The 26,224-nt window shown below is 52.3% G+C and overlaps 1 protein-coding gene across 7 annotated transcripts in view; it reads left to right on the plus strand.

Annotated features, from left to right (window-relative positions):
- chd6 (chromodomain helicase DNA binding protein 6) overlaps window positions 1–26,224 on the plus strand; it is a 350,247-nt gene that overhangs the window by 311,253 nt on the left and 12,770 nt on the right. For 6 of the 7 annotated variants that reach the window (XM_073062265.1, XM_073062264.1, XM_073062262.1 and 3 more), the window contains 3 exons: window positions 1,040–1,228; window positions 1,660–1,800; window positions 21,319–21,423. In XM_073062265.1, the coding sequence (XP_072918366.1) occupies window positions 1,040–1,228; window positions 1,660–1,800; window positions 21,319–21,423 (435 nt within the window). The remainder of the gene's footprint in view (window positions 1–1,039; window positions 1,229–1,659; window positions 1,801–21,318; window positions 21,424–26,224) is intronic. The other variant, XM_073062266.1, reaches the window with a different exon arrangement.

Genomic DNA, 26,224 nt, shown 5'->3' on the forward strand with positions numbered 1-26,224 from the left:
AAGTAAATGACATCCAGTGCCTCTCCTTTGTTCACCCTACTTGTTACTTCCTCGAAGAACTCTAAACAGATTTGTCCCTTTACAGAAACCATGCTGACTTTGACTTATTTTATCATTCGTCTCCAAGTACCTCAAAACCTCATCCTTACTAAAAGACTTTCCCAACCACTGAGGTTAGGCTAACTGGTCTATAATGTCCATTCTTTTGCCTTCCTCACTTCTTAAAGAGTGGAGTGACATTTGCAATCTTCCAGTCCTCCGGGACTATGCCAGAATCAAGTGATTCTTGAAAGATCATGACCAATGCATCTGATTTAAATTTAAAGTAAAATATCAAAGTACATATATCATCATATACCATCCTGAAATTCATTTTCTTGCGGGTATTCACAGTAAATACAAAGAAACATAATAGAAAACGCACACAGCAAATACAAACAACCAGTGTGCAAGATAACAAACTGCAAATGCATAAAAGAGAAAAAAGATGATAATAATAATAAGTAATGAATATTGAGGACATGAGTTGCAGAGTCCTTAAAGCTGAGTGCATAGGTTGTGGAATTATTTTAGTGTTGAGGTGCATGAAATTACCCCCTCTGGTTCAAGAGCCTGATGGTTGAGGAGTGATAAATGTTTCTGAACCTGGTGGTGTGGAACTTAAGGCTCTCTTCCTCCTTCCTGATGGCAGCAATGAGAAGGGAGCATGACATGTATCCCATGCCATGGAAAGACAGGCAGGTAAATGATTAACTTTAAAATCAGATCATTTTTGACCATGTTCAATGGAGGGCAGGTATAAAGGGCTTAGAGGCCTATTCCTGCTCCTCATTTGTAGATTTGAGTTGGAAACTGGTTCTCAAAGGCAGCTTCTCATGTTGGAGAATGGTAAGTCAGCTGCTTATGGAGGAAAGATGGGTGGTGGGACTAAGCACATGATGTTTGCGAAAGCCCAAGCAGGCACGGAAGGGCAGGCCCATGCCCCGTTGGCCTTTTCTGTGCTGTATGATTCTCATTCAGGGTTCTCTCTTTAATGAAGGACACGGGCCTATCGAAGCAGCTTTTTTCCGGGGCAGCTCACTCGGCTGACAACATGGCCAGTATGATGATTAAACTCCCTCAGGGCAAGCAACAACTGGCAAATGAGGAAGAAGAGAAAAACAAGAGTCTGATTGAGTGGTTGAGGCAGCATCCCACATACACCATGGATGTGTCCAACCTGGCTCCTGTGAGTATGCTGTTTCTGTGGCTGCAGCCAATGCTGTCCCTGAGATGCATAGGTAGCTCATGTCCCTGTGATATCCACCTTCTGGGTGGACCTCTGCTTTGGTAGGAGCCACACTCCATCCAAGTGACACACTGCTGATGTGACATTCCTTGACAAAGCAGGGATGGCTAATATTGAGTTAGGCATGTATCTCCTAACTTCATACTTGAGGTGCAGCATCCTAATGATGTTATTGTCATGAATCTCATGAGGCCAGAATACATTTCATGATCAATGGCCACTTGTGTGTTGCCAGTGAGCAGCAGGTATCTGTACATTGTCATCATCTTAGAGAGGGGGAGGAGAGATCTGAAAGCTATCAAATCAACAGCTTCCCTTCCACCCTGTCTATCACAAGGTGAAACTATCTTATGGTTCTATTTCTGTGACAGAATTGCACTGCAATTTTACATGGCCTTTCAGAGCGGCCGAAGCAGAGGAGGCATCGCTGCAAGGACCCCAGTAAACTGGACATCAATTCGCTGACTGGGGAGGAAAGGGTACCTGTTGTTCATAAGGGAAGTGGAAGGAAGGTAAGTCTGAGGGGATAAAGAACTGTAAATGAACTCCAAGTGATGGGCTTGATTCTGTAACTAAAATCTGAGGCTCTCTGAGGTGGGAACTCAGCTCTATGGCAAATCCTTTTGAGTAACAGAGGGGAAAGGTAAAAGAAAACATTATCAATGTACATAACTGACCTCATACAGTCCTAAGACTCATTTTCTTGTGGACATTCACAGTAAATGCAAAGTAATATAATAGAATGAATGAAGAAGTGCACACAAATAATGACAACCAATGTACAAATACAAAAAGAATAAAACAAAATAATAATACTAATAAATAAGGTAATAAATAAATTCAAGAACAATGCAGCACTGAAACATGCCAACAGTAATGCCTGGCAGCTGGCCACAGTTGACCTGTTTCTGTCCATGCCTTTCCTATTCAAATACTATTCCACTGCTCTGGCAGCTCATTACAGATATTCAGCAACCTCTGTTTGAAAAGCTTACTCCTCTTATATTTCAGTGAAAATAAACCCAGCTTATCCCAACTCTCCCTCCCCCACAGGTCCATCACACTCACCCCTCCCTCCCTCTGCCCACAGGACTGTCTCACTCATCCCTCCCTCCCCCCCACAGGTCCGTCACACTCACCCCTCCCTCCCTCTGCCCACAGGACTGTCTCACTCATCCCTCCCTCCCCCCCACAGGTCCGTCACACTCACCCCTCCCTCCCTCTGCCCACAGGACTGTCTCACTCATCCCTCTCTCCCCCCCACAGGTCCGTCACACTCACCCCTCCCTCTCCCCCCACAGGACTGTCTCACTCATCCCTCCCTCCCCCCCACAGGTCCGTCACACTCACCCCTCCCTCTCCCCCACAGGACTGTCTCACTCATCCCTCCCTCCCCCCCACAGGTCCGTCACACTCACCCCTCCCTCTCCCCCCACAGGACTGTCACACTCACCCCTCCCTCCCTCCGTCCACAGGACTGTCTCACTCATCCCTCCCTCCCCCCCACAGGTCCATCACACTCACCCCTCCCTCTCCCCCCACAGGACTGTCACACTCACCCCTCCCTCCCTCCCTCCTCCATAGGTCCATCACACTCATAACTCCCTCCCTTCCTCCACAGGTCTGTCACACTCACACCTCCCTCCCTCCCCCCACAGCTCTATCACACTCATAACTTCCTCCCTCCTCCCCCCCCCCCCCCCACAGGACTGTCACACTCACCCCTCCCTCCCCCCATAAGTTTGTCACTTTCGACCCTCCCTGTTCTTAGGTTGTTCATCAAATTTCCGATGACAACATCCACTCCTTTAAAGGTGAGATCTTTGATGAGGGTAGTGCAGTGAATGTGATCTACATGGATTTTAGTAAGGCATTTGACAAGGTTCCACACGGTATGCTTATTCAGAAAGTCAGAAGGCATGGGATCCAGGGAAGTTTGGCCAGGTGGATTCAGAATTGGCTTGCCTGCAGAAGGCAGAGGGTCGTGGTGGAGGGAGTACATTCAGATTGGAGGGTTGTGACTAGTGGTGTCCCACAAGGATCTGTGCTGGGACCTCTACTTTTTGTGATTTTTATAAACGACCTGGATGTGGGGGTAGAAGGGTGGGTTGGCAAGTTTGCAGACAACACAAAGGTTGGTGGTGTTGTAGATAGTGCAGAGGATTGTCAAAGATTGCAGAGAGACATTGATAGGATGCAGAAGTGGGCTGAGAAGTGGCAGATGGAGTTCAACCCGGAGAAGTGTGAGGTGGTACACTTTGGAAGGACAAACTCCAAGGCAGAGTATAAAGTAAATGGCGGGATACTTGGTAGTGTGGAGGAGCAGAGAGATCTGGGGGTACCTGTCCACAGATCCCTGAAAGTTGCCTCAGAGGTAGATAGGGTAGTTAAGAAAGCTTATGGGGTGTTAGCTTTCATAAGTCGAGGGATAGAGTTTAAGAGACACGATGTAATGATGCAGCTCTATAAAACTCTAGTTAGTCCACATTTGGAGTACTGTGTCCAGTTCTGGTCACCTCAGTATAGGAAGGATGTGGAAGCATTGGAAAGGGTACAGAGGAGATTTACCAGGATGCTGCCTGGTTTAGAGAGTATGGATTATGATCAGAGATTAAGGGAGCTAGGGCTTTACTCTTTGGAGAGAAGGAGGATGAGAGGAGACATGATAGAGGTGTACAAGATATTAAGAGGAATAGACAGAGTGGACAGCCAGCACCTCTTCCCCAGGGCACCACTGTTCAGTACAAGGGGACATGGCTTTAAGGTAAGGGGAGGGAAGTTCAAGAGGGATATTAGAGGAAGGTTTTTCACTCAGAGAGTGGTTGGTGCGTGGAAGGCACTGTCTGAGTCAGTGGTGGAGGCAGATACACTAGTGAAGTTTAAGAGACTACTGGACAGGTATATGGAGGAATTTAAGGTAGGGGGTTATATGGGAGGCAGGGTTTGGGGGTCGGCACAACATTGTGGGCCGAAGGGCCTGTACTGTTCTATGGCTATACCGTCCTATCCTGGACCCACAAGTTCTATTGCAGGTGGGACATGTATATGTGGTAGTGATGGCAGCCATGGCTGCATTTCTCCTGGCTCTCTTCTGCTGTCTTCTGGTTGATCTTTCCATCTCCAGAATACGAACCCCGTCCCTACACAGCTGTTGCGAAGTGTTTCGGTCAGCAGCAACATCCTCCAAGTCCTCAGGTCTGATCTTGCACTTCCTTAAAGCATTCTTCATCTGATTCTCATAGCGCTTCTTCAGCCCTCCAGCTGAGCGTCGACCATGATGTAGCTGGCCGTATAACACTCTGCGGAGTAGTCGAGATGGGGGCATCCTTATCACGTGCCCCAGACACCGCAACTGACACTGGGTGATCATGGCCTCAATACTTCTGCAGTTGGTTTTTACAAGTATTTCAGTATGAGTCACCCGCTCACGCCAGGTAATTCCCAGGATGCGCTGAAGGCAGCTTATGTGGAAGCGCTCCAAGGACTTGATGTGACGGCTGTAGGTTACCCAAGCTTCACAGCCATAAAGGAGGGTGGTGACACAGACCGCTTGGTATACAGTGACCTTTGTGGAGGGACGAAGGCTCCTGTTCTGAAAGACTCTACGCCAAAGTCTCCTGAAGGCAGCTGATGCCTGTTTAATGCGGCTCTGGATGTCATTGTCAAAGCCGCTATCCTCAGAGAGAATGCTCCCCAGATATTTGAAAGATGACACTACTGACAGCTTTTCATCACCAACAGTGAAGGCAGGTAGGGTGGGTGGGACACTAGTACTCCATTGGCAAACCACTTCTGTCTTGGTGGTATTGATGGTCAGCCCCATCCTGCTGTACACTCTCACTGCCGCAGCAAGAACAGTCTGAAGGTTTCTCTGGAGTATGGACCACAAGAGCACAGTCACCTGCATACTGCAGCTCCAGGACCCATTCTCTATGGAGTTTGGTGGTTGCATGGAGCCTCCTTATGTTAAATAGGTTGCCATCTAATCTGATGTCCACTGCCACACACTGCTATCCTCAATCTCATTGTGGAGAAGCTTGGTAACACACAAGAGGAAGATGTTAAAGAGCACTGGCGCTAGCACACACCCCTGCCTCACCCCTGTGTGTACAAGGAAGGGCTCAGACTCTTGTCCTCCTATGGTCACCCGAGCAGTCATCCCATCATGGAACTGGCGGAGGATGTTAACAAATTTATTGGGACAGCCAAACCTGAGGAGGACATCCCTTAAGAGCTCTCTTTGCACAGTGTCAAATGCTTTGGAGAGGTTGACAAAGGCCATAAACAGGTCTCGATGTTGCACCCAGTACTTTTCCTGAAGCTGCCGGGCTGTGAAAATCATGTCAATCGTGCTCCTGTTCTTCCTAAATCCACACTGCGATTCAGGCAGCATTAACTCAGTGATGTTGCTGATGAGCCTCTGAAGCATCACCTTAGCCAGGACCTTACCAGCAACAGAAAGGAGTGATATGCCCCTACTATTGCCGCAGATGGCCTTGTCACCCTTGTTCTTATAAATTACAATGATGTTTGCATTTCTCTATTGCTGTGGGATGTTCTCGTCAGTCCAGGCCTTGATGATGTACTGGTAGAGGGTGCGCATACACATGTACCCTCTGTTCTCCAGTAACTCGGCAGGGATATTGTCAGTGCCAGAGGACTTATTGTTCTTGAGGGAATGGACAGCTGATAGAACCTCCTGGAAGGTTGGTGGTAGACTGAGGTCATGGATAGGAGGAAGTTCAGGCAGTTCGTCCAGGATGGTGGGGTCTGCGTCAGAATCCTGATTAAGCAGGGTATTAAAATGCTCAGCCCACCTCAGCAGAATGGTATTCTGATTCTTCAGAAGTGCTTGACCATCTGCTGTTTTCAGGGGAGTAACACATCGATTTATTGGGCCGTAGATGGTTTTGACAGCATTGTAAAAATTATGCATGTCATTTATTATTGGTAAAGGACTGGATTTCATGTTCGACATGATCGTCTTCATCATTGTGAGACGTGGTGACATCAAGGATGTTCTCATCACCCGTGCCATGAGAGGTGCAGAGTGCTGAACTGATTGTGGCCAAGCTGCATATGAAAGTGCATCCCCTCTTGCAGCTGCAAAAGCCCAATAAATTGCAACTACCTGAGAAACACAGAAGCAAGAAGTGAGTTTTGAAGCATCCTAGCTGAGAAACTAAGGGAGCTGGAAGCTTGTCTGAATTCAGAAAATACCATGAAACAACAGTGGACCTATATCAGCTCTGCACTCTATGAGGCAGCAGCCCAATCCATCGGCCATAAGAGCAGAAACCACCAAGACTGGTTTGACGATAACTCAGATACCATTCACAACTTGCTTAAGGATGTGCACAAAGCACACCTAGCAACTTTAGATAACCCATCATCCATCAGCATCAGATAGCACTGGCAGGCAGCTCGGAGGAAAGTGCAAAAGGCATACAGGCCATACAAAATGAGTGGTTGACTGAAAGGGCACATGAAACCCTCCCTCACAGGTCCTTACACACACCCCTTCCTTCCCTCCCCTCCCCTGACAGGTCTGTCAAACTCACTCCTCCCTCCTGGTGAATCTCCCTTGCACTCTCCCTATTGCTATCACATTCCCCTTGCAGTGTGGCGAACGGGAGCGTGGTCTCAGTCTAACCAATGTTTTCACAGCAGTAACGTGATATCACAACTCTGGTACTCAATACCTCAATCTGTTGTCACTTCAAGGAAGCTATGGACTTTACTGTCAACACACCTAAACTCCCTTTTTTATCACCCAGCAGACATACCAAAGTGGATTATTTCACACTTCTAGATTAAATTCCATTTGTAACATGTGTGTCAAATTTCCCAGCTGATCCAAGTCCCACACTGATCCCTACCGTACACTATTCATCTGAAAAGCACCTGTCCTCTACTTCCTATCACAAAGCCAATTTGGCATCCAGATTTCCAATATGGCACGGGCCTCTTGTGCCTTAACCAAGGGCCAGCTGACCATGTAGTAGTTTGTCAAAAGCCTTACCTACAGTGCCTATAAAAAGTATTCACCCCCTTGGTAATTTTCATATTTTATTGTTTTACAACATTGAACCACAATGGATTTAATTTGGCTTTTTTGACACTGATTAACAGAAAAGACTTGTTCATGTCAAAGAGAAAACAAATTTCTACAAATTGGTCTAAATTTATTACAATAATTATAAACACAAAATAATTGATTTCATAATTAATCACCCCCTTCAAGTCAGTATTTAGTAGATGCACCTTTGACAGCAATTACAGCCTTGAGTTTGTGTGGATAGGTCTCTATCAGCTTTGCACATCTAGACACTGCAATTTTCCCCCATTCTTCTTCAGAAAACTGCTCAAACTTTGTTAAATTGCATGGGGATTGTGAGTGAACAGCCCTTTTCAGGTCCATTCACAAATTCTCAATTGGATTGAGGTCTGGACTCTGACTTGGCCATTCCAGATCATTAACTGTTGTTTTTAAAGACAGTCCTGTGTAGCTTTGGCTTTATGCTTGGAGTCATTGTCTTGCTGGGGGAAAAAACTTCTTTCACATTCTCTTGCATCAGGTTTTCCTCCAGGAATTCCCTGCATTTTGCTGCATAAATTTTACCCTCTACCCTCACAAGCCTTCCAGGTCCTGCTGCAGTGAAGCATCCCCACAGCATGATGCAGCCACCACCGTGCTTCATGGTAGGGGATGGTGTGTTTTTGATGTGCAGTGTTTGGCTTACACCAAACAGTGTTTATTCTGATGGTCGGAAAACTCAATTTTGGTTTCATCAGACCATAGAACCTTCTTCCAGCTGACTTCAGAGTCTCCCACGTGCCTTCTGGCAAACTCTAGCTGAGATTTCACGTTAGTTTTTTCAAAAGTGGCTTTCTCTTTGCCACTCTGCCATAAAGCTGTGATTGGTGAAGCACCTGGGCAACAGTTGATGTATGCTCAGTCTCTTCCATCTCAGCCACTGAAGCTTGTAACTTCTCCAGAGTTGTCATAGGTCTCTTGGTGGCCTCCCTCACTAGTCCCCTTCTGGCATGGTCACTCAGTTTTTGAGGATGGCCTGCTCTAGGCAGATTTACAGCTGTGCCATATTCTTTCCACTTCTTGATGATTGATTTCACTGTACTCCAAGGGATATTCAGTGACTCGGAAATTTTCTTGTATCCATCTCCTGACATGCTTTACAATAATCTTTTTGTGGAGTTGTTTGGAGTGTTCTTTTGTCTTCATTGTGTAGTTTTTGCCAGGATACTGACTCACCAGCAGTCGGGCCTTCCAGACTCTGGTGTGTTTTTACCACAATCAATTGAAACACCTTGACTGCACACAAGTGATCTCCATTTCACTAATTATGTGACTTCTAAAACCAATTGGCTGCAGCAGTGATGATTTGGTGTGTCATATTAAAGGGGGGGGGGCGAATTCTTGTGCAATCAATTATTTTGTGTTTTATATTTTTAATTAATTTAGATCACTTTGTAGAGATCTGTTGTCACTTTGATACGAAAGAGTCCTTTTCTGTTTTTCTGACAAAAAAAGCCAAATTAGGGTTGTAAGACAATAACACTTGAATATTTCCGGGGGGAGGGGGGGGAATACATTTTATAGCCACTGTAAGTCCTTTACACTGTGTCTACACTCTTCCTTCATCAATCAAGATATGTAAGACATGATCTTCCCTGCATCTGGCTGACTCCTAATCAGCATAAATCCTGTCCCTGCCCCTGATGGAAAGCCCACTGGTCTATAGTTTATCCCTACTGCACTTGTAGAACAAGGAAGCATTAGCAATTCTCCAGTCTTCATCTACACTGTAGCAAACAGAGATATAAAAATATCCATCAGAGCCTCAGTAATATTCTTTCGGGAACACTTCACTCAGTATCCTGGCATTTGATCTCATCAGGCCTGGGGACTTATCCACCTTAATGTGCTCCAATACATCGTCCTCCTGGATACAGATGTGCTCTAGGATATCCACTTACTCTCTAGTTTCTCCCTTGATCAGAAGTATTCATTTAGGATCATGTGATATTCACTCTGACTGCATTCATTGCTCAGCCTTCTGGTTCCTTTGAAGACCTATTCCTTCCTTATGTAGCCTCCTGCTTCTAAAATAAATGGTTGCATAGTACTGAGGGAGTATCACACTGTTGAGATTTACTTTATTCACAGTGTGGCACGGGGTGGGTGGCAGTCATAATGTGGGAGGGGGTGAGGTGGTATTCGCTTATAGTGTTAGAGCACTACAGCACAGAATGGTGAGGGCTTGGTCACAGTGCGAGGAGTGTTGTGGAATGGGAATCAATGGAAATGGGTTCCTGTTTCTATGGGTGGGATCAGTCACAGTGGGAGTGGGTGTATGAGGGAGTGGGTGGGGGGTCAGTCACAGTGGGAGTGGGTAGGTGGGGTTAATAACAATGGGAGTGGGTGTATGAGGGAGTGGGCAGGTGGGCTCAGTCACAGTGGGGAGTGTTTGTATGGGGGTGTGGGTGGGGTGTCAGTCACAGTGGGGAGTGTTTGTATGGGGGTGTGGGTGGGGGGTCAGTCACAGTGGGGAGTGTTTGTATGGGGGTGTGGGTGGGGGGTCAGTCACAGTGGGGAGTGTTTGTATGGGGGTGTGGGTGGGGTGTCAGTCACAGTGGGGAGTGTTTGTATGGGGGTGTGGGTGGGGGGTCAGTCACAGTGTGGAGTGTTTGTATGGGGGTGTGGGTGGGGTGTCAGTCACAGTGGGGAGTGTTTGTATGGGGGTGTGGGTGGGGGGTCAGTCACAGTGGGGAGTGTTTGTATGGGGGTGTGGGTGGGGTGTCAGTCACAGTGGGGAGTGTTTGTATGGGGTTGTGGGTGGGGGGTCAGTCACAGTGGGGAGTGTTTGTATGGGGGAGTGGGTTGGGGGGGTCAGTCACAGTGGGGAGTGTTTGTATGGGGGAGTGGGTGGGGGGGTCAGTCACAGTGGGGAGTGTTTGTATGGGGGAGTGGGTGGGGTGTCAGTCACAGTGGGGAGTGTTTGTATGGGGTTGTGGGTGGGGGGTCAGTCACAGTGGGGAGTGTTTGTATGGGGGAGTGGGTTGGGGGGGTCAGTCACAGTGGGGAGTGTTTGTATGGGGGAGTGGGTGGGGGGGTCAGTCACAGTGGGGAGTGTTTGTATGGGGGAGTGGGTGGGGTGTCAGTCACAGTGGGGAGTGTTTGTATGGGGTTGTGGGTGGGGGGTCAGTCACAGTAGGGAGTGTTTGTATGGGGGAGTGGGTTGGGGGGGTCAGTCACAGTGGGGAGTGTTTGTATGGGGGAGTGGGTGGGGGGGGTCAGTCACAGTGGGGAGTGTTTGTATGGGGGAGTGGGTGGAGGGTCAGTCACAGTGGGGAGTGTTTGTATGGGGGTGTGGGTGGGGGGGGTCAGTCACAGTGGGGAGTGTTTGTATGGGGGAGTGGGTGGGGGGGTCAGTCACAGTGGGGAGTGTTTGTATGGGGGGAGTGGGTGGAGGGTCAGTCACAGTGGGGAGTGTTTGTATGGGGGGAGTGGGTGGGGGGGTCAGTCACAGTGGGGAGTGTTTGGGAGTGTGGGTGGGGGGTCAGTCACAGTGGGGAGTGTTTGTATGGGGGGAGTGGGTTGGGGGGGTCAGTCACAGTGGGGAGTGTTTGGGGGTGTGGGTGGGGGGTCAGTCACAGTAGGGAGTGCTTGGGAGTGGGTGGGGGGTCAGTCACAGTAGGGAGTGTTTGTATGGGGGAGTGGGTGGGGGGGGGGTCAGTCACAGTGGGGAGTGTTTGTATGGGGGTGTGGGTGGGGGGTCAGTCACAGTGGGGAGTGTTTGTATGGGGGAGTGGGTGGGGGGGGGTCAGTCACAGTGGGGAGTGTTTGTATGGGGGTGTGGGTGGGGGGTCAGTCACAGTGGGGAGTGTTTGTATGGGGGAGTGGGTGGGGGGTCAGTCACAGTGGGGAGTGTTTGTGTGGGGGGAGTGGGTGGGGGGTCAGTCACAGTGGGGAGTGTTTGTGTGGGGGGAGTGGGTGGGGGGTCAGTCACAGTGGGGAGTGTTTGTATGGGGGTGTGGGTGGGGGGTCAGTCACAGTGGGGAGTGTTTGTATGGGGGGAGTGGGTGGGGGGTCAGTCACAGTGGGGAGTGTTTGTATGGGGGGAGTGGGTGGGGGGTCAGTCACAGTGGGGAGTGTTTGTATGGGGGTGTGGGTGGGGGGTCAGTCACAGTGGGGAGTGTTTGTATGGGGGAGTGGGTGGGGGGTCAGTCACAGTGGGGAGTGTTTGGGAGTGGGTAGGGGGTCAGTCACAGTGGGGAGTGTTTGTATGGGAGGAGTGGGTGGGGGGTCAGTCACAGTGTGGAGTGTTTGAATGGGGGAGTGGGTGGGGGGTCAGTCACAGTGGGGAGTGTTTGGGAGTGGGTGGGGGGGTCAGTCACAGTAGGGAGTGTTTGTATGGGGGTGTGGGTGGGGGGTCAGTCACAGTAGGGAGTGTTTGGGAGTGGGTGGGGGGGGTCAGTCACAGTAGGGAGTGTTTGGGAGTGGGTGGGGGGTCAGTCACAGTGGGGAGTGTTTGGGTGTGGGTGGGGGGTCAGTCACAGTAGGGAGTGTTTGGGAGTGGGTGGGGGGTCAGTCACAGTAGGGAGTGTTTGTATGGGGGGAGTGGGCAGGTGGGCTCAGTCACAGTGGGGAGTGTTTGTATGGGGGGAGTGGGTGGGGGGTCAGTCACAGTGGGGAGTGTTTGTATGGGGGGAGTGGGCAGGTGGGCTCAGTCACAGTGGGGAGTGTTTGTATGGGGGGTGTGGGTGGGGGGTCAGTCACAGTAGGGAGTGTTTGTATGGGGGAGTGGGTGGGGGGGTCAGTCACAGTGGGGAGTGTTTGTATGGGGGGAGTGGGTGGGGGGTCAGTCACAGTGGGGAGTGTTTGTGTGGGGGGAGTGGGTGGGGGGTCAGTCACAGTGGGGAGTGTTTGTATGGGGGTGTGGGTGGGGGGGTCAGTCACAGTGGGGAGTGTTTGTATGGGGGTGTGGGTGGGGGGTCAGTCACAGTGTGGAGTGTTTGTATGGGGGAGTGGGTGGGGGGTCAGTCACAGTGTGGAGTGTTTGTATGGGGGTGTGGGTGGGGGGGTCAGTCACAGTGGGGAGTGTTTGTATGGGGGAGTGGGTGGGGGGGTCAGTCACAGTGGGGAGTGTTTGTATGGGGGAGTGGGTGGGGGGTCAGTCACAGTGTGGAGTGTTTGTATGGGGGTGTGGGTGGGGGGGTCAGTCACAGTGGGGAGTGTTTGTATGGGGGAGTGGGTGGAGGGTCAGTCACAGTGGGGAGTGTTTGTATGGGGTTGTGGGTGGGGGGTCAGTCACAGTGGGGAGTGTTTGTATGGGGGAGTGGGTTGGGGGGGGTCAGTCACAGTGGGGAGTGTTTGTATGGGGGTGTGGGTGGGGGGGTCAGTCACAGTGGGGAGTGTTTGTATGGGGGTGTGGGTGGGGGGGGTCAGTCACAGTGGGGAGTGTTTGTATGGGGTTGTGGGTGGGGGGTCAGTCACAGTGGGGAGTGTTTGTATGGGGGAGTGGGTTGGGGGGGTCAGTCACAGTGGGGAGTGTTTGTATGGGGGAGTGGGTGGGGGGGTCAGTCACAGTGGGGAGTGTTTGTATGGGGTGTGGGTGGGGGGTCAGTCACAGTGGGGAGTGTTTGTATGGGGGAGTGGGTGGGGGGGTCAGTCACAGTGGGGAGTGTTTGTATGGGGGGAGTGGGTGGGGGGTCAGTCACAGTAGGGAGTGTTTGTATGGGGGGAGTGGGCAGGTGGGCTCAGTCACAGTGGGGAGTGTTTGTATGGGGGGTGTGGGTGGGGGGTCAGTCACAGTAGGGAGTGTTTGTATGGGGGAGTGGGTGGGGGGGGTCAGTCACAGTGGGGAGTGTTTGTATGGGGGGAGTGGGTGGGGGGGTCAGTCACAGTGGGGAGTGTTTGTGTGGGGGGAGTGGGTGGGGGGTCAGTCACAGTGGGGAGTGTTTGTATGGGGGTGTGGGTGGGGGGGTCAGTCACAGTGGGGAGTGTTTGTATGGGGGTGTGGGTGGGGGGTCAGTCACAGTGTGGAGTGTTTGTATGGGGGAGTGGGTGGGGGGTCAGTCACAGTGTGGAGTGTTTGTATGGGGGTGTGGGTGGGGGGGGTCAGTCACAGTGGGGAGTGTTTGTATGGGGGAGTGGGTGGGGGGGTCAGTCACAGTGGGGAGTGTTTGTATGGGGGAGTGGGTGGGGGGTCAGTCACAGTGTGGAGTGTTTGTATGGGGGTGTGGGTGGGGGGGTCAGTCACAGTGGGGAGTGTTTGTATGGGGGTGTGGGTGGGGGGTCAGTCACAGTAGGGAGTGTTTGTATGGGGGTGTGGGTGGGGGGCAGTCACAGTGGGGAGTGTTTGTATGGGGGTGTGGGTGGGGGGGTCAGTCACAGTGGGGAGTGTTTGGGAGTGGGTGGGGGGTCAGTCACAGTGGGGAGTGTTTGTATGGGGGAGTGGGTGGGGGGGTCAGTCACAGTAGGGAGTGTTTGGGAGTGGGTGGGGGGTCAGTCACAGTGGGGAGTGTTTGGGGGTGTGGGTGGGGGGTCAGTCACAGTGGCGAGTGTTTGTATGGGGGAGTGAGTGGGGGGGTCAGTCACAGTGGGGAGTGTTTGGGGGTGTGGGTGGGGGGTCAGTCACAGTGGCGAGTGTTTGTATGGGGGAGTGGGTGGGGGGGGTCAGTCACAGTAGGGAGTGTTTGGGAGTGGGTGGGGGGTCAGTCACAGTGGGGAGTGTTTGGGGGTGGGTGGGGGGTCAGTCACAGTAGGGAGTGTTTGGGAGTGGGTGGGGGGTCAGTCACAGTAGAGAGTGTTTGTATGGGGGGAGTGGGTGGGGGGGGTCAGTCACAGGGGGGAGTGTTTGTATGGGGGTGTGGGTGGGGGGTCAGTCACAGTGGGGGGTGTTTGGGGGTGTGGGTGGGGTGTCAGTCACAGTGGAGAGTGTTTGTATGGGGGGAGTGGGCAGGTGGGCTCAGTCACAGTGGGGAGTGTTTGTATGGGGGTGTGGGTGGGGGGTCAGTCACAGTGGGGAGTGTTTGTATGGGGGAGTGGGTGGGGGGGTCAGTCACAGTGGGGAGTGTTTGTATGGGGGAGTGGGTGGGGGGGTCAGTCACAGTGGGGAGTGTTTGGGAGTGGGTGGGGGGTCAGTCACAGTGGGGAGTGTTTGTATGGGGGAGTGGGTGGGGGGGGTCAGTCACAGTAGGGAGTGTTTGGGAGTGGGTGGGGGGGGTCAGTCACAGTAGGGAGTGTTTGGGAGTGGGTGGGGGGTCAGTCACAGTGGGGAGTGTTTGTATGGGAGGAGTGGGTGGGGGGTCAGTCACAGTGGGGAGTGTTTGTGTGGGGGTGTGGGTGGGGGGGTCAGTCACAGTAGGGAGTGTTTGGGAGTGGGTGGGGGGTCAGTCACAGTGGGGAGTGTTTGGGAGTGGGTGGGGGGTCAGTCACAGTGGGGAGTGTTTGTATGGGGGTGTGGGTGGGGGGTCAGTCACAGTGGGGAGTGTTTGTATGGGGGAGTGGGTGGGGGGTCAGTCACAGTGGGGAGTGTTTGTATGGGGGTGTGGGTGGGGGGTCAGTCACAGTAGGGAGTGTTTGGGGGTGGGTGGGGGGTCAGTCACAGTGGGGAGTGTTTGGGGGTGTGGGTGGGGGGTCAGTCACAGTAGGGAGTGCTTGGGAGTGGGTGGGGGGTCAGTCACAGTAGGGAGTGTTTGTATGGGGGAGTGGGTGGGGGGGGGTCAGTCACAGTGGGGAGTGTTTGTATGGGGGTGTGGGTGGGGGGTCAGTCACAGTGGGGAGTGTTTGTATGGGGGTGTGGGTGGGGGGTCAGTCACAGTGGGGAGTGTTTGTATGGGGGGAGTGGGTGGGGGGTCAGTCACAGTGGGGAGTGTTTGTATGGGGGTGTGGGTGGGGGGGGTCAGTCACAGTGGGGAGTGTTTGTATGGGGGTGTGGGTGGGGGGTCAGTCACAGTGGGGAGTGTTTGTATGGGGGGAGTGGGTGGGGGGTCAGTCACAGTGGGGAGTGTTTGTATGGGGGTTTGGGTGGGGGGGTCAGTCACAGTGGGGAGTGTTTGTATGGGGGTGTGGGTGGGGGGGGTCAGTCACAGTGGGGAGTGTTTGTATGGGGGTTTGGGTGGGGGCTCAGTCACAGTGGGGAGTGTTTGTATGGGGGTGTGGGTGGGGGGTCAGTCACAGTAGGGAGTGTTTGTATGGGGGTGTGGGTGGGGGGGTCAGTCACAGTGGGGAGTGTTTGTATGGGGGTGTGGGTGGGGGGGGTCAGTCACAGTGGGGAGTGTTTGTATGGGGTTTGGGTGGGGGGTCAGTCACAGTGGGGAGTGTTTGTATGGGGGTGTGGGTGGGGGGGTCAGTCACAGTGGGGAGTGTTTGTATGGGGGAGTGGGTTGGGGGGGTCAGTCACAGTGGGGAGTGTTTGTATGGGGGAGTGGGTGGGGGGGTCAGTCACAGTGGGGAGTGTTTGTATGGGGGGAGTGGGTTGGGTCAGTCACAGTGGGGAGTGTTTGTGTGGGGGGAGTGGGTGGGGGGTCAGTCACAGTGGGGAGTGTTTGTGTGGGGGGAGTGGGTGGGGGGTCAGTCACAGTGGGGAGTGTTTGTGTGGGGGGAGTGGGTGGAGGGTCAGTCACAGTGGGGAGTGTTTGTATGGGGGGAGTGGGTGGGGGGGTCAGTCACAGTGGGGAGTGTTTGGGAGTGTGGGTGGGGGGGTCAGTCACAGTGGGGAGTGTTTGTATGGGGGGAGTGGGTTGGGGGGGTCAGTCACAGTGGGGAGTGTTTGGGGGTGTGGGTGGGGGGTCAGTCACAGTAGGGAGTGCTTGGGAGTGGGTGGGGGGTCAGTCACAGTAGGGAGTGTTTGTATGGGGGAGTGGGTGGGGGGGGGGTCAGTCACAGTGGGGAGTGTTTGTATGGGGGTGTGGGTGGGGGGTCAGTCACAGTGGGGAGTGTTTGTATGGGGGAGTGGGTGGGGGGGGTCAGTCACAGTGGGGAGTGTTTGTATGGGGGTGTGGGTGGGGGGTCAGTCACAGTGGGGAGTGTTTGTATGGGGGAGTGGGTGGGGGGTCAGTCACAGTGGGGAGTGTTTGTGTGGGGGGAGTGGGTGGGGGGTCAGTCACAGTGGGGAGTGTTTGTGTGGGGGGAGTGGGTGGGGGGTCAGTCACAGTGGGGAGTGTTTGTATGGGGGTGTGGGTGGGGGGTCAGTCACAGTGGGGAGTGTTTGTATGGGGGGAGTGGGTGGGGGGTCAGTCACAGTGGGGAGTGTTTGTATGGGGGGAGTGGGTGGGGGGTCAGTCACAGTGGGGAGTGTTTGTATGGGGGTGTGGGTGGGGGGTCAGTCACAGTGGGGAGTGTTTGTATGGGGGAGTGGGTGGGGGGTCAGTCACAGTGGGGAGTGTTTGGGAGTGGGTAGGGGGTCAGTCACAGTGGGGAGTGTTTGTATGGGAGGAGTGGGTGGGGGGTCAGTCACAGTGTGGAGTGTTTGAATGGGGGAGTGGGTGGGGGGTCAGTCACAGTGGGGAGTGTTTGGGAGTGGGTGGGGGGTCAGTCACAGTAGGGAGTGTTTGTATGGGGGTGTGGGTGGGGGGTCAGTCACAGTAGGGAGTGTTTGGGAGTGGGTGGGGGGGGTCAGTCACAGTAGGGAGTGTTTGGGAGTGGGTGGGGGGTCAGTCACAGTGGGGAGTGTTTGGGTGTGGGTGGGGGGTCAGTCACAGTAGGGAGTGTTTGGGAGTGGGTGGGGGGTCAGTCACAGTAGGGAGTGTTTGTATGGGGGGAGTGGGCAGGTGGGCTCAGTCACAGTGGGGAGTGTTTGTATGGGGGGAGTGGGTGGGGGGTCAGTCACAGTGGGGAGTGTTTGTATGGGGGGAGTGGGCAGGTGGGCTCAGTCACAGTGGGGAGTGTTTGTATGGGGGTGTGGGTGGGGGGTCAGTCACAGTAGGGAGTGTTTGTATGGGGGAGTGGGTGGGGGGGTCAGTCACAGTGGGGAGTGTTTGTATGGGGGGAGTGGGTGGGGGGTCAGTCACAGTGGGGAGTGTTTGTGTGGGGGGAGTGGGTGGGGGGTCAGTCACAGTGGGGAGTGTTTGTATGGGGGTGTGGGTGGGGGGGTCAGTCACAGTGGGGAGTGTTTGTATGGGGGTGTGGGTGGGGGGTCAGTCACAGTGTGGAGTGTTTGTATGGGGGAGTGGGTGGGGGGTCAGTCACAGTGTGGAGTGTTTGTATGGGGGTGTGGGTGGGGGGGTCAGTCACAGTGGGGAGTGTTTGTATGGGGGAGTGGGTGGGGGGGTCAGTCACAGTGGGGAGTGTTTGTATGGGGGAGTGGGTGGGGGGTCAGTCACAGTGTGGAGTGTTTGTATGGGGGTGTGGGTGGGGGGGTCAGTCACAGTGGGGAGTGTTTGTATGGGGGTGTGGGTGGGGGGTCAGTCACAGTAGGGAGTGTTTGTATGGGGGTGTGGGTGGGGGGCAGTCACAGTGGGGAGTGTTTGTATGGGGGTGTGGGTGGGGGGGTCAGTCACAGTGGGGAGTGTTTGGGAGTGGGTGGGGGGTCAGTCACAGTGGGGAGTGTTTGTATGGGGGAGTGGGTGGGGGGGTCAGTCACAGTAGGGAGTGTTTGGGAGTGGGTGGGGGGTCAGTCACAGTGGGGAGTGTTTGGGGGTGTGGGTGGGGGGTCAGTCACAGTGGCGAGTGTTTGTATGGGGGAGTGAGTGGGGGGGTCAGTCACAGTGGGGAGTGTTTGGGGGTGTGGGTGGGGGGTCAGTCACAGTGGCGAGTGTTTGTATGGGGGAGTGGGTGGGGGGGGTCAGTCACAGTAGGGAGTGTTTGGGAGTGGGTGGGGGGTCAGTCACAGTGGGGAGTGTTTGGGGGTGGGTGGGGGGTCAGTCACAGTAGGGAGTGTTTGGGAGTGGGTGGGGGGTCAGTCACAGTAGAGAGTGTTTGTATGGGGGGAGTGGGTGGGGGGGGTCAGTCACAGGGGGGAGTGTTTGTATGGGGGTGTGGGTGGGGGGTCAGTCACAGTGGGGGGTGTTTGGGGGTGTGGGTGGGGTGTCAGTCACAGTGGAGAGTGTTTGTATGGGGGGAGTGGGCAGGTGGGCTCAGTCACAGTGGGGAGTGTTTGTATGGGGGTGTGGGTGGGGGGTCAGTCACAGTGGGGAGTGTTTGTATGGGGGAGTGGGTGGGGGGGTCAGTCACAGTGGGGAGTGTTTGTATGGGGGAGTGGGTGGGGGGGTCAGTCACAGTGGGGAGTGTTTGGGAGTGGGTGGGGGGTCAGTCACAGTGGGGAGTGTTTGTATGGGGGAGTGGGTGGGGGGGGGTCAGTCACAGTAGGGAGTGTTTGGGAGTGGGTGGGGGGGGTCAGTCACAGTAGGGAGTGTTTGGGAGTGGGTGGGGGGTCAGTCACAGTGGGGAGTGTTTGTATGGGAGGAGTGGGTGGGGGGTCAGTCACAGTGGGGAGTGTTTGTGTGGGGGTGTGGGTGGGGGGGTCAGTCACAGTAGGGAGTGTTTGGGAGTGGGTGGGGGGTCAGTCACAGTGGGGAGTGTTTGGGAGTGGGTGGGGGGTCAGTCACAGTGGGGAGTGTTTGTATGGGGGTGTGGGTGGGGGGTCAGTCACAGTGGGGAGTGTTTGTATGGGGGAGTGGGTGGGGGGTCAGTCACAGTGGGGAGTGTTTGTATGGGGGTGTGGGTGGGGGGTCAGTCACAGTAGGGAGTGTTTGGGGGTGGGTGGGGGGTCAGTCACAGTGGGGAGTGTTTGGGGGTGTGGGTGGGGGGTCAGTCACAGTAGGGAGTGCTTGGGAGTGGGTGGGGGGTCAGTCACAGTAGGGAGTGTTTGTATGGGGGAGTGGGTGGGGGGGGGTCAGTCACAGTGGGGAGTGTTTGTATGGGGGTGTGGGTGGGGGGTCAGTCACAGTGGGGAGTGTTTGTATGGGGGTGTGGGTGGGGGGTCAGTCACAGTGGGGAGTGTTTGTATGGGGGGAGTGGGTGGGGGGTCAGTCACAGTGGGGAGTGTTTGTATGGGGGTGTGGGTGGGGGGGGTCAGTCACAGTGGGGAGTGTTTGTATGGGGGTGTGGGTGGGGGGTCAGTCACAGTGGGGAGTGTTTGTATGGGGGGAGTGGGTGGGGGGTCAGTCACAGTGGGGAGTGTTTGTATGGGGGTTTGGGTGGGGGGGTCAGTCACAGTGGGGAGTGTTTGTATGGGGGTGTGGGTGGGGGGGGTCAGTCACAGTGGGGAGTGTTTGTATGGGGGTTTGGGTGGGGGCTCAGTCACAGTGGGGAGTGTTTGTATGGGGGTGTGGGTGGGGGGTCAGTCACAGTAGGGAGTGTTTGTATGGGGGTGTGGGTGGGGGGGTCAGTCACAGTGGGGAGTGTTTGTATGGGGGTGTGGGTGGGGGGGGTCAGTCACAGTGGGGAGTGTTTGTATGGGGTTTGGGTGGGGGGTCAGTCACAGTGGGGAGTGTTTGTATGGGGGTGTGGGTGGGGGGGTCAGTCACAGTGGGGAGTGTTTGTATGGGGGAGTGGGTTGGGGGGGTCAGTCACAGTGGGGAGTGTTTGTATGGGGGAGTGGGTGGGGGGGTCAGTCACAGTGGGGAGTGTTTGTATGGGGGGAGTGGGTTGGGTCAGTCACAGTGGGGAGTGTTTGTGTGGGGGGAGTGGGTGGGGGGTCAGTCACAGTGGGGAGTGTTTGTGTGGGGGGAGTGGGTGGGGGGTCAGTCACAGTGGGGAGTGTTTGTGTGGGGGGAGTGGGTGGGGGGTCAGTCACAGTGGGGAGTGTTTGTATGGGGGTGTGGGTGGGGGGGTCAGTCACAGTGGGGAGTGTTTGTGTGGGGGGAGTGGGTGGGGGGTCAGTCACAGTGGGGAGTGTTTGTGTGGGGGGAGTGGGTGGGGGGTCAGTCACAGTGGGGAGTGTTTGTGTGGGGGGAGTGGGTGGGGGGTCAGTCACAGTGGGGAGTGTTTGTGTGGGGGGAGTGGGTGGGGTGTCAGTCACAGTGGGGAGTGTTTGTATGGGGGAGTGGGTGGGGGGTCAGTCACAGTGGGGAGTGTTTGTGTGGGGGTGTGGGTGGGGGGGTCAGTCACAGTGGGGAGTGTTTGGGAGTGTGGGTGGGGGTGTCAGTCACAGTAGGGAGTGTTTGTATGGGGGTGTGGGTGGGGGGGTCAGTCACAGTGGGGAGTGTTTGTATGGGGGAGTGGGTGGGGGGTCAGTCACAGTGGGGAGTGTTTGTGTGGGGGGAGTGGGTGGGGGGTCAGTCACAGTGGGGAGTGTTTGTGTGGGGGGAGTGGGTGGGGTGTCAGTCACAGTGGGGAGTGTTTGTATGGGGGTGTGGGTGGGGGGGTCAGTCACAGTGGGGAGTGTTTGTATGGGGGAGTGGGTGGGGGGTCAGTCACAGTGGGGAGTGTTTGTGTGGGGGGAGTGGGTGGGGGGTCAGTCACAGTGGGGAGTGTTTGTGTGGGGGGAGTGGGTGGGGTGTCAGTCACAGTGGGGAGTGTTTGTATGGGGGGAGTGGGTTGGGTCAGTCACAGTGGGGAGTGTTTGTGTGGGGGGAGTGGGTGGGGTGTCAGTCACAGTGGGGAGTGTTTGTATGGGGGTGTGGGTGGGGGGTCAGTCACAGTAGGGAGTGTTTGTATGGGGGAGTGGGTGGGGGGTCAGTCACAGTGTGGAGTATTTGTATGGGGGGAGTGGGTTGGGGGGGTCAGTCACAGGGAGTGTTTGTATGGGGGGAGTGGGTGGGGTGTTCAGTCACAGTCAGAGTGCATGGGGAAGTGGGTAGGGGGTTCAGTAACACTGGAGTATTTGTATGGGGGGAGTGGGTGGGGGGGGTCGGTCACAGTGGGGTGTGTTTGGGGGAGTGGGTGGGGGTCAGTCACAGTGGGGGAGGTATTAGTTACAGTGAGGGAGGGTTGTCAGTATGAGGGGAATCAGTGCAGGTTGTTTGTATGGGGGAGGGTGTGGGCAGAGGGGTCGTCACAGTGTGACAGAGGGATGTACAAATACCATTACACAGCTTCAGTTTACTTTGTGCCCACTCAGCTGGGAGGTGCTATGGCCCCACTGATGAAAGAGCTGGCAAGGTGGCTGGATGCAAACCCAGAGTATGCTGTGGCGCCCGAGTGGGCTGAAATTGTGAAGCACTCGGTAAGTTCATCTGGTCCTGCTGTAGATCTGTTACCTCAGCATCTTTTTCACACTGACTCCAGATCACTCAGTTCCTTCACCGGGGATCTGTGTAATCACAGCACCATGTCTCTGATCTCATTCATACTGAAATCCAACCATCGTGAAGACCAACGTACCATCTGCCTTCCTCATTTCTGTTGAGTCTGCAGGTTAACTTTCAGTTATTGATGTACAAGGATGCTAGGGTGCATCCGAACACCAACATCTTTCAATTCCCTCACTATTCAGAAGCTACTCTACTTCTTGTTTTTTTCTCGCAGGGTTGATCACCTTGTATTCCTCTTTATTATATTTTCAAAGTCAGGACTGACGAAGGGTCTCGGCCCGAAACGTCGACAGTGCTTCTGCTATAGATGCTGCCTGGCCTGCTGTGTTCCACCAGCATTTTGTGTGTGTTGTTGTTTACAGTAATCCTCACCGTTGTCTATTTAACTTTAGTCGGTGCCAGGTAGAATGCTTCAAATTGGTTTTGTGTTCAGGGCACTGGAACAGACCCCTCTCCAGGAGGCAGGGAAGAACACTGAATGTATCCTGGGAATCCAGGTGTTAAGACCACAAGACCATAAAACACAGGAGTAGAATTAGACTAATTGGCCTATTGACTCTGCTCCACCATTCCATCATGGCTGATTTATTATCCCTTACAATCCCATTTTCCTGCCTTAGAAGCATAGAACATTACAGCACAAGAACAGGCCTTTTGGCCCTTCTTGGCTGTGCTGAAACAGTTTTCTGCCGAGTCCCACTGACCTACAGCTGGACCATATCCCTCCATACCCCTCTCATCTATGTACCTGTCCAAGTTTTTCCTAAATGTTAAAAGTGAGCCTGCATTCAACGCTTCATCTGGCAGCTCATTCCACACTCCCACTGCTCTATGTGAAGAAGCTCCCTCTAATGTTCCCTTTAAACTTTTCCCGCTTCACCCTTAACCGATGTCCTCTGGTTTTTTTCTCCCCTAGCAGTGGAAAAAGCTTGCTTGCATTCACTCTATCTACACCCATCATAATTTTATACGCCTCTATCAAATCTCCCCTCATTCTTCTACGCTCCAGGGAATAAAGTCCTAACCTATTCAACCTTCCTCTGTAACTCAGTTTCTCAAGTCCCGGCAACATCCTTGTAAACCTTCTCTGCAATCTTTCAACCTTAATAATATCCTTGGTGTAATTAGGTGGCCAAAACTGCACACAATACTCCAAATTTGGCCTCACCAACATCTTATACAACCTCACCATAACATTCCAACTCTTATACTCAATACTTTGATTTAGAAAGGCCAATGTGCCAAAAGCTCTCTTTACAACCCTATCTACCTGTGATGTCATGTTTAGGGAATTATTTATCTGTATTCCCAGATCCCTCTGTTCTACTGCACTCCTCAGTGTCCTACCATTTACCTTGTATGTTCTACCTTGGTTTGTCCTTCCAAAGTGCAATACCTCACACTTGTCTGCATTAAACTTCATCTGCCATTTGTCAGCCCATTTATCCAGCTGGTCCAAATCCCTCTGCAAACTTCGAACACCTACCTCACTGTCCACTACACCTCCAATCTTTGTATCATTAGCAAATTTGCTGATCCAGTTTACCACATTATAATCCAGATAATTGATATTGATGACAAAAAACAATAGACCCAGCACTGATCCCTGTGGCACACCACTCCACTACTACTCTCTGGCTTCTCCCATTGAGCCAACGTCTAATCCAATTTACTACCTCACCATGTATACCTAGCGACTGAATCTTAACTAACCTCCCATGCGGGACCTTGTCAAAGGCCTTACTGAAGTCCAAGTAGACAAAATCCAGTGCCTTCCTTTCATCCACTTTCCTTGTAACCTCCTCGAAAAACTCTAATAGATTTGTTAAACATGATCTACCATGCACAAAGTGGTGTTGACTCTCCCTAATAAGTCCCTGTCTATCCAAATACTTGTAGATCCTATCTCTTAGTACTCCTTCCAATAATTTACCTACTACTGACGTCAAACTTACTGTCTATAATTTCCCAGATTACTTTTTTTAAACTACAGAACAACATGAGCTATCCTCCAATCCTCTGGCATCTCACCCGTAGATACCGACATTTTAAATATATCTGCCAAGGTCCCTGTAATTTCAACACTAGTCTCCTTCAAGGTCCGAGGGAATACTCTGTCAGGTCCTGGGGATTTATCTACTCTGATTTGCCTCAAGATAGATAGATAGATACTTTATTCATCCCCATGGGGAAATTCAACATTTTTTCCAATGTCCCATACACTTGTTGTAGCAAAACTAATTACATACAATACTTAACTCAGTAAGAATATGATATGCATCTAAATCACTCTCTCAAAAAGCATTAATAATAGCTTTTAAAAAGTTCTTAAGTAGTTTACTTAAATACATTAAATACAATCAACCCCGGCACTTTAACATATCTTACTCCTGGCGGTTGAATTGTAAAGCCTAATGGCATTGGGGAGTATTGACCTCTTCATCCTGTCTGAGGAGCATTGCATCAATAGCAACCTGTCGCTGAAACTGCTTCTCTGTCTCTGGATGGTGCTATGTAGAGGATGTTCAGGGTTTTCCATAATTGACCGTAGCCTACTCAGCGCCCTTCGCTCAGCTACCGATGTTATACTCTCCAGTACTTTGCCCAAGACAGAGCCCGCCTTCCTTACCAGCTTATTAAGACGTGAGGCATCCCTCTTCTTAATGCTGCCTCCCCAACACGCCACCACAAAGAAGAGGGCGTTCTCCACAACTGACCTATAGAACATCTTCAGCATCTCACTACAGACATTGAATGACGCCAACCTTCTAAGGAAGTCGACTCTGTGCCTTGTGTTGGCAGTCCAGTCTAGCTTCTCGTCTAACTGTACTCCCAGATACTTGTAGGTCTTAACCTGCTCCACACATTCTCCATTAATGATCACTGGCTCCATATGAGGCCTAGATCTCCTAAAGTCCACCACCATCTCCTTGGTCTTGGTGATATTGAGACGCAGGTAGTTTGAGTTGCACCATATCACAACAAGCACCTCGTCCTCTTCAATCTGTATAGGTTCCATGACCTCACTACTTGTTTGCCTTATTTCCATAGACTCCTTGCCAGTTTCCTTAGTAAATACAGATGCAAAAAAAACATTTAAGATCTCCTCCATTTCTTTTGGTTCCATACATAGCCAACCACTCTGATCTTCAAGAGGACCACTTTTATCCCTTACTATCCTTTTGCGCTTAACATACCTATAGAAGCTCTTAGGATTATCCTTCACCTTGACTGCCAAAGCAACCTCATATCTTCTTTTAGCCCTCCTGATTTCTTTCTTAAGTACAAACCCCATTTTCAATAATTTTACTGACCAACTTAATTGTATTTTGTAAATATACACAAATTTAGAATTTGATGGCTGCAACACACTCAACAAAAGTTGGGACAGAGATAAAATAAGATTGAAAAGTAACACAGAATATTCAAGTAACACCGGTTTGGAAGACTCCACATTAAGCAGGCTAATTGGTGGCAGGTGAGGTATCATGACTGGGTATAAAAGTAGCGTCCATCAAAGGCTCAGTCTTTGCAAGCAAGGATGGGTCGTGGCTCACTCCTTTGTGGCAAAATTCGTGAGAGAATTGTTAGTTCAAAAGGAACATTTCCCAACGCAAAATTGCAGAGAATTTAGGTCTTTCAACATCTACAGTACATAATATTCTGAAAAGATTCAGAGACATCTTAGTGCGTAAAGGGCAAGGTCGGAAACCACTGTTGAATGTGCGTGATCTTCGAGCCGTCAGGCGGCACTGCCTAAGAAACCGTCATGCTACTGTGACAATTATAGCCACCTGGGCTCGGGAGTACTTCGAAAAACCATTGTCACAACACAGTCCATCACTGCATCCTGAAATGCAACTTGAAACTGTATTACGCAAGGAGGAAGCCATACATCAACTCTATGTAGAAATGCCGGTGAGTTCTCTGGGCCCGAGCTCATCTCAGATGGACCGAAAGACTGTGGAACCATGTGTTGTGGGCAGATGAGTCCACATTTCAGCTAGCTTTCGGAAAAAATGGGCATCGAGTTCTCCGTGCCAAAGATGAAAACGACCATCCTGATTGTTATCAGCGAAAGGTGCAAAAGCCAGCATCTGTGATGGTATGGGGGTGCATCAGTGCCCACGGCATGGGTGAGTTGCATGTATGTGAAGGTACCATTGACTCTGAGGCATATATTAGGATTTTAGAGAGACATATGTTGCCATCAAGGCGATGTCTCTTCCCAGGACGTCTATGCTTATTTCAGCAGGACAATGCCAGACCACATTCTGCATGGGCTACAACAGCGTAGCTTTGTAGACACAGAGTGCATGTGCTTGACTAGCCTGCTGCCAGTCCAGATCTATCTCCTATTGAAAATGTATGGCGCATCATGAAGAGGAGAATCAGACAACGGAGACCACGGACTGTTGAGCAGCTGAAGTCTTATATCAAGCAAGAATGGACAAAATTTCCAATTGCAAATCTACTGCAATTAGTATCCTCAGTTCCAAAACGATTAAAAAGTGTTATTAAAAGGAAAGGTGATGTAACACAATGGTAAACATACCTCTGTCCCAACTTTTGTTGAGTGTGTTGCAGCCGTCAAATTCTAAATTTGTGTATATTTATAAAATACAATTAAGTTGATCAGTAAAACTATTGAAAATCTTTTCTTTGTACTTTTGTCAGTTAAATAAAGGTTTACGTGAATTAACATAGCACAGA

This window comes from Hemitrygon akajei, chromosome 11 (assembly GCF_048418815.1).
Source record: "Hemitrygon akajei chromosome 11, sHemAka1.3, whole genome shotgun sequence".
NCBI lineage: Eukaryota > Metazoa > Chordata > Chondrichthyes > Myliobatiformes > Dasyatidae > Hemitrygon > Hemitrygon akajei.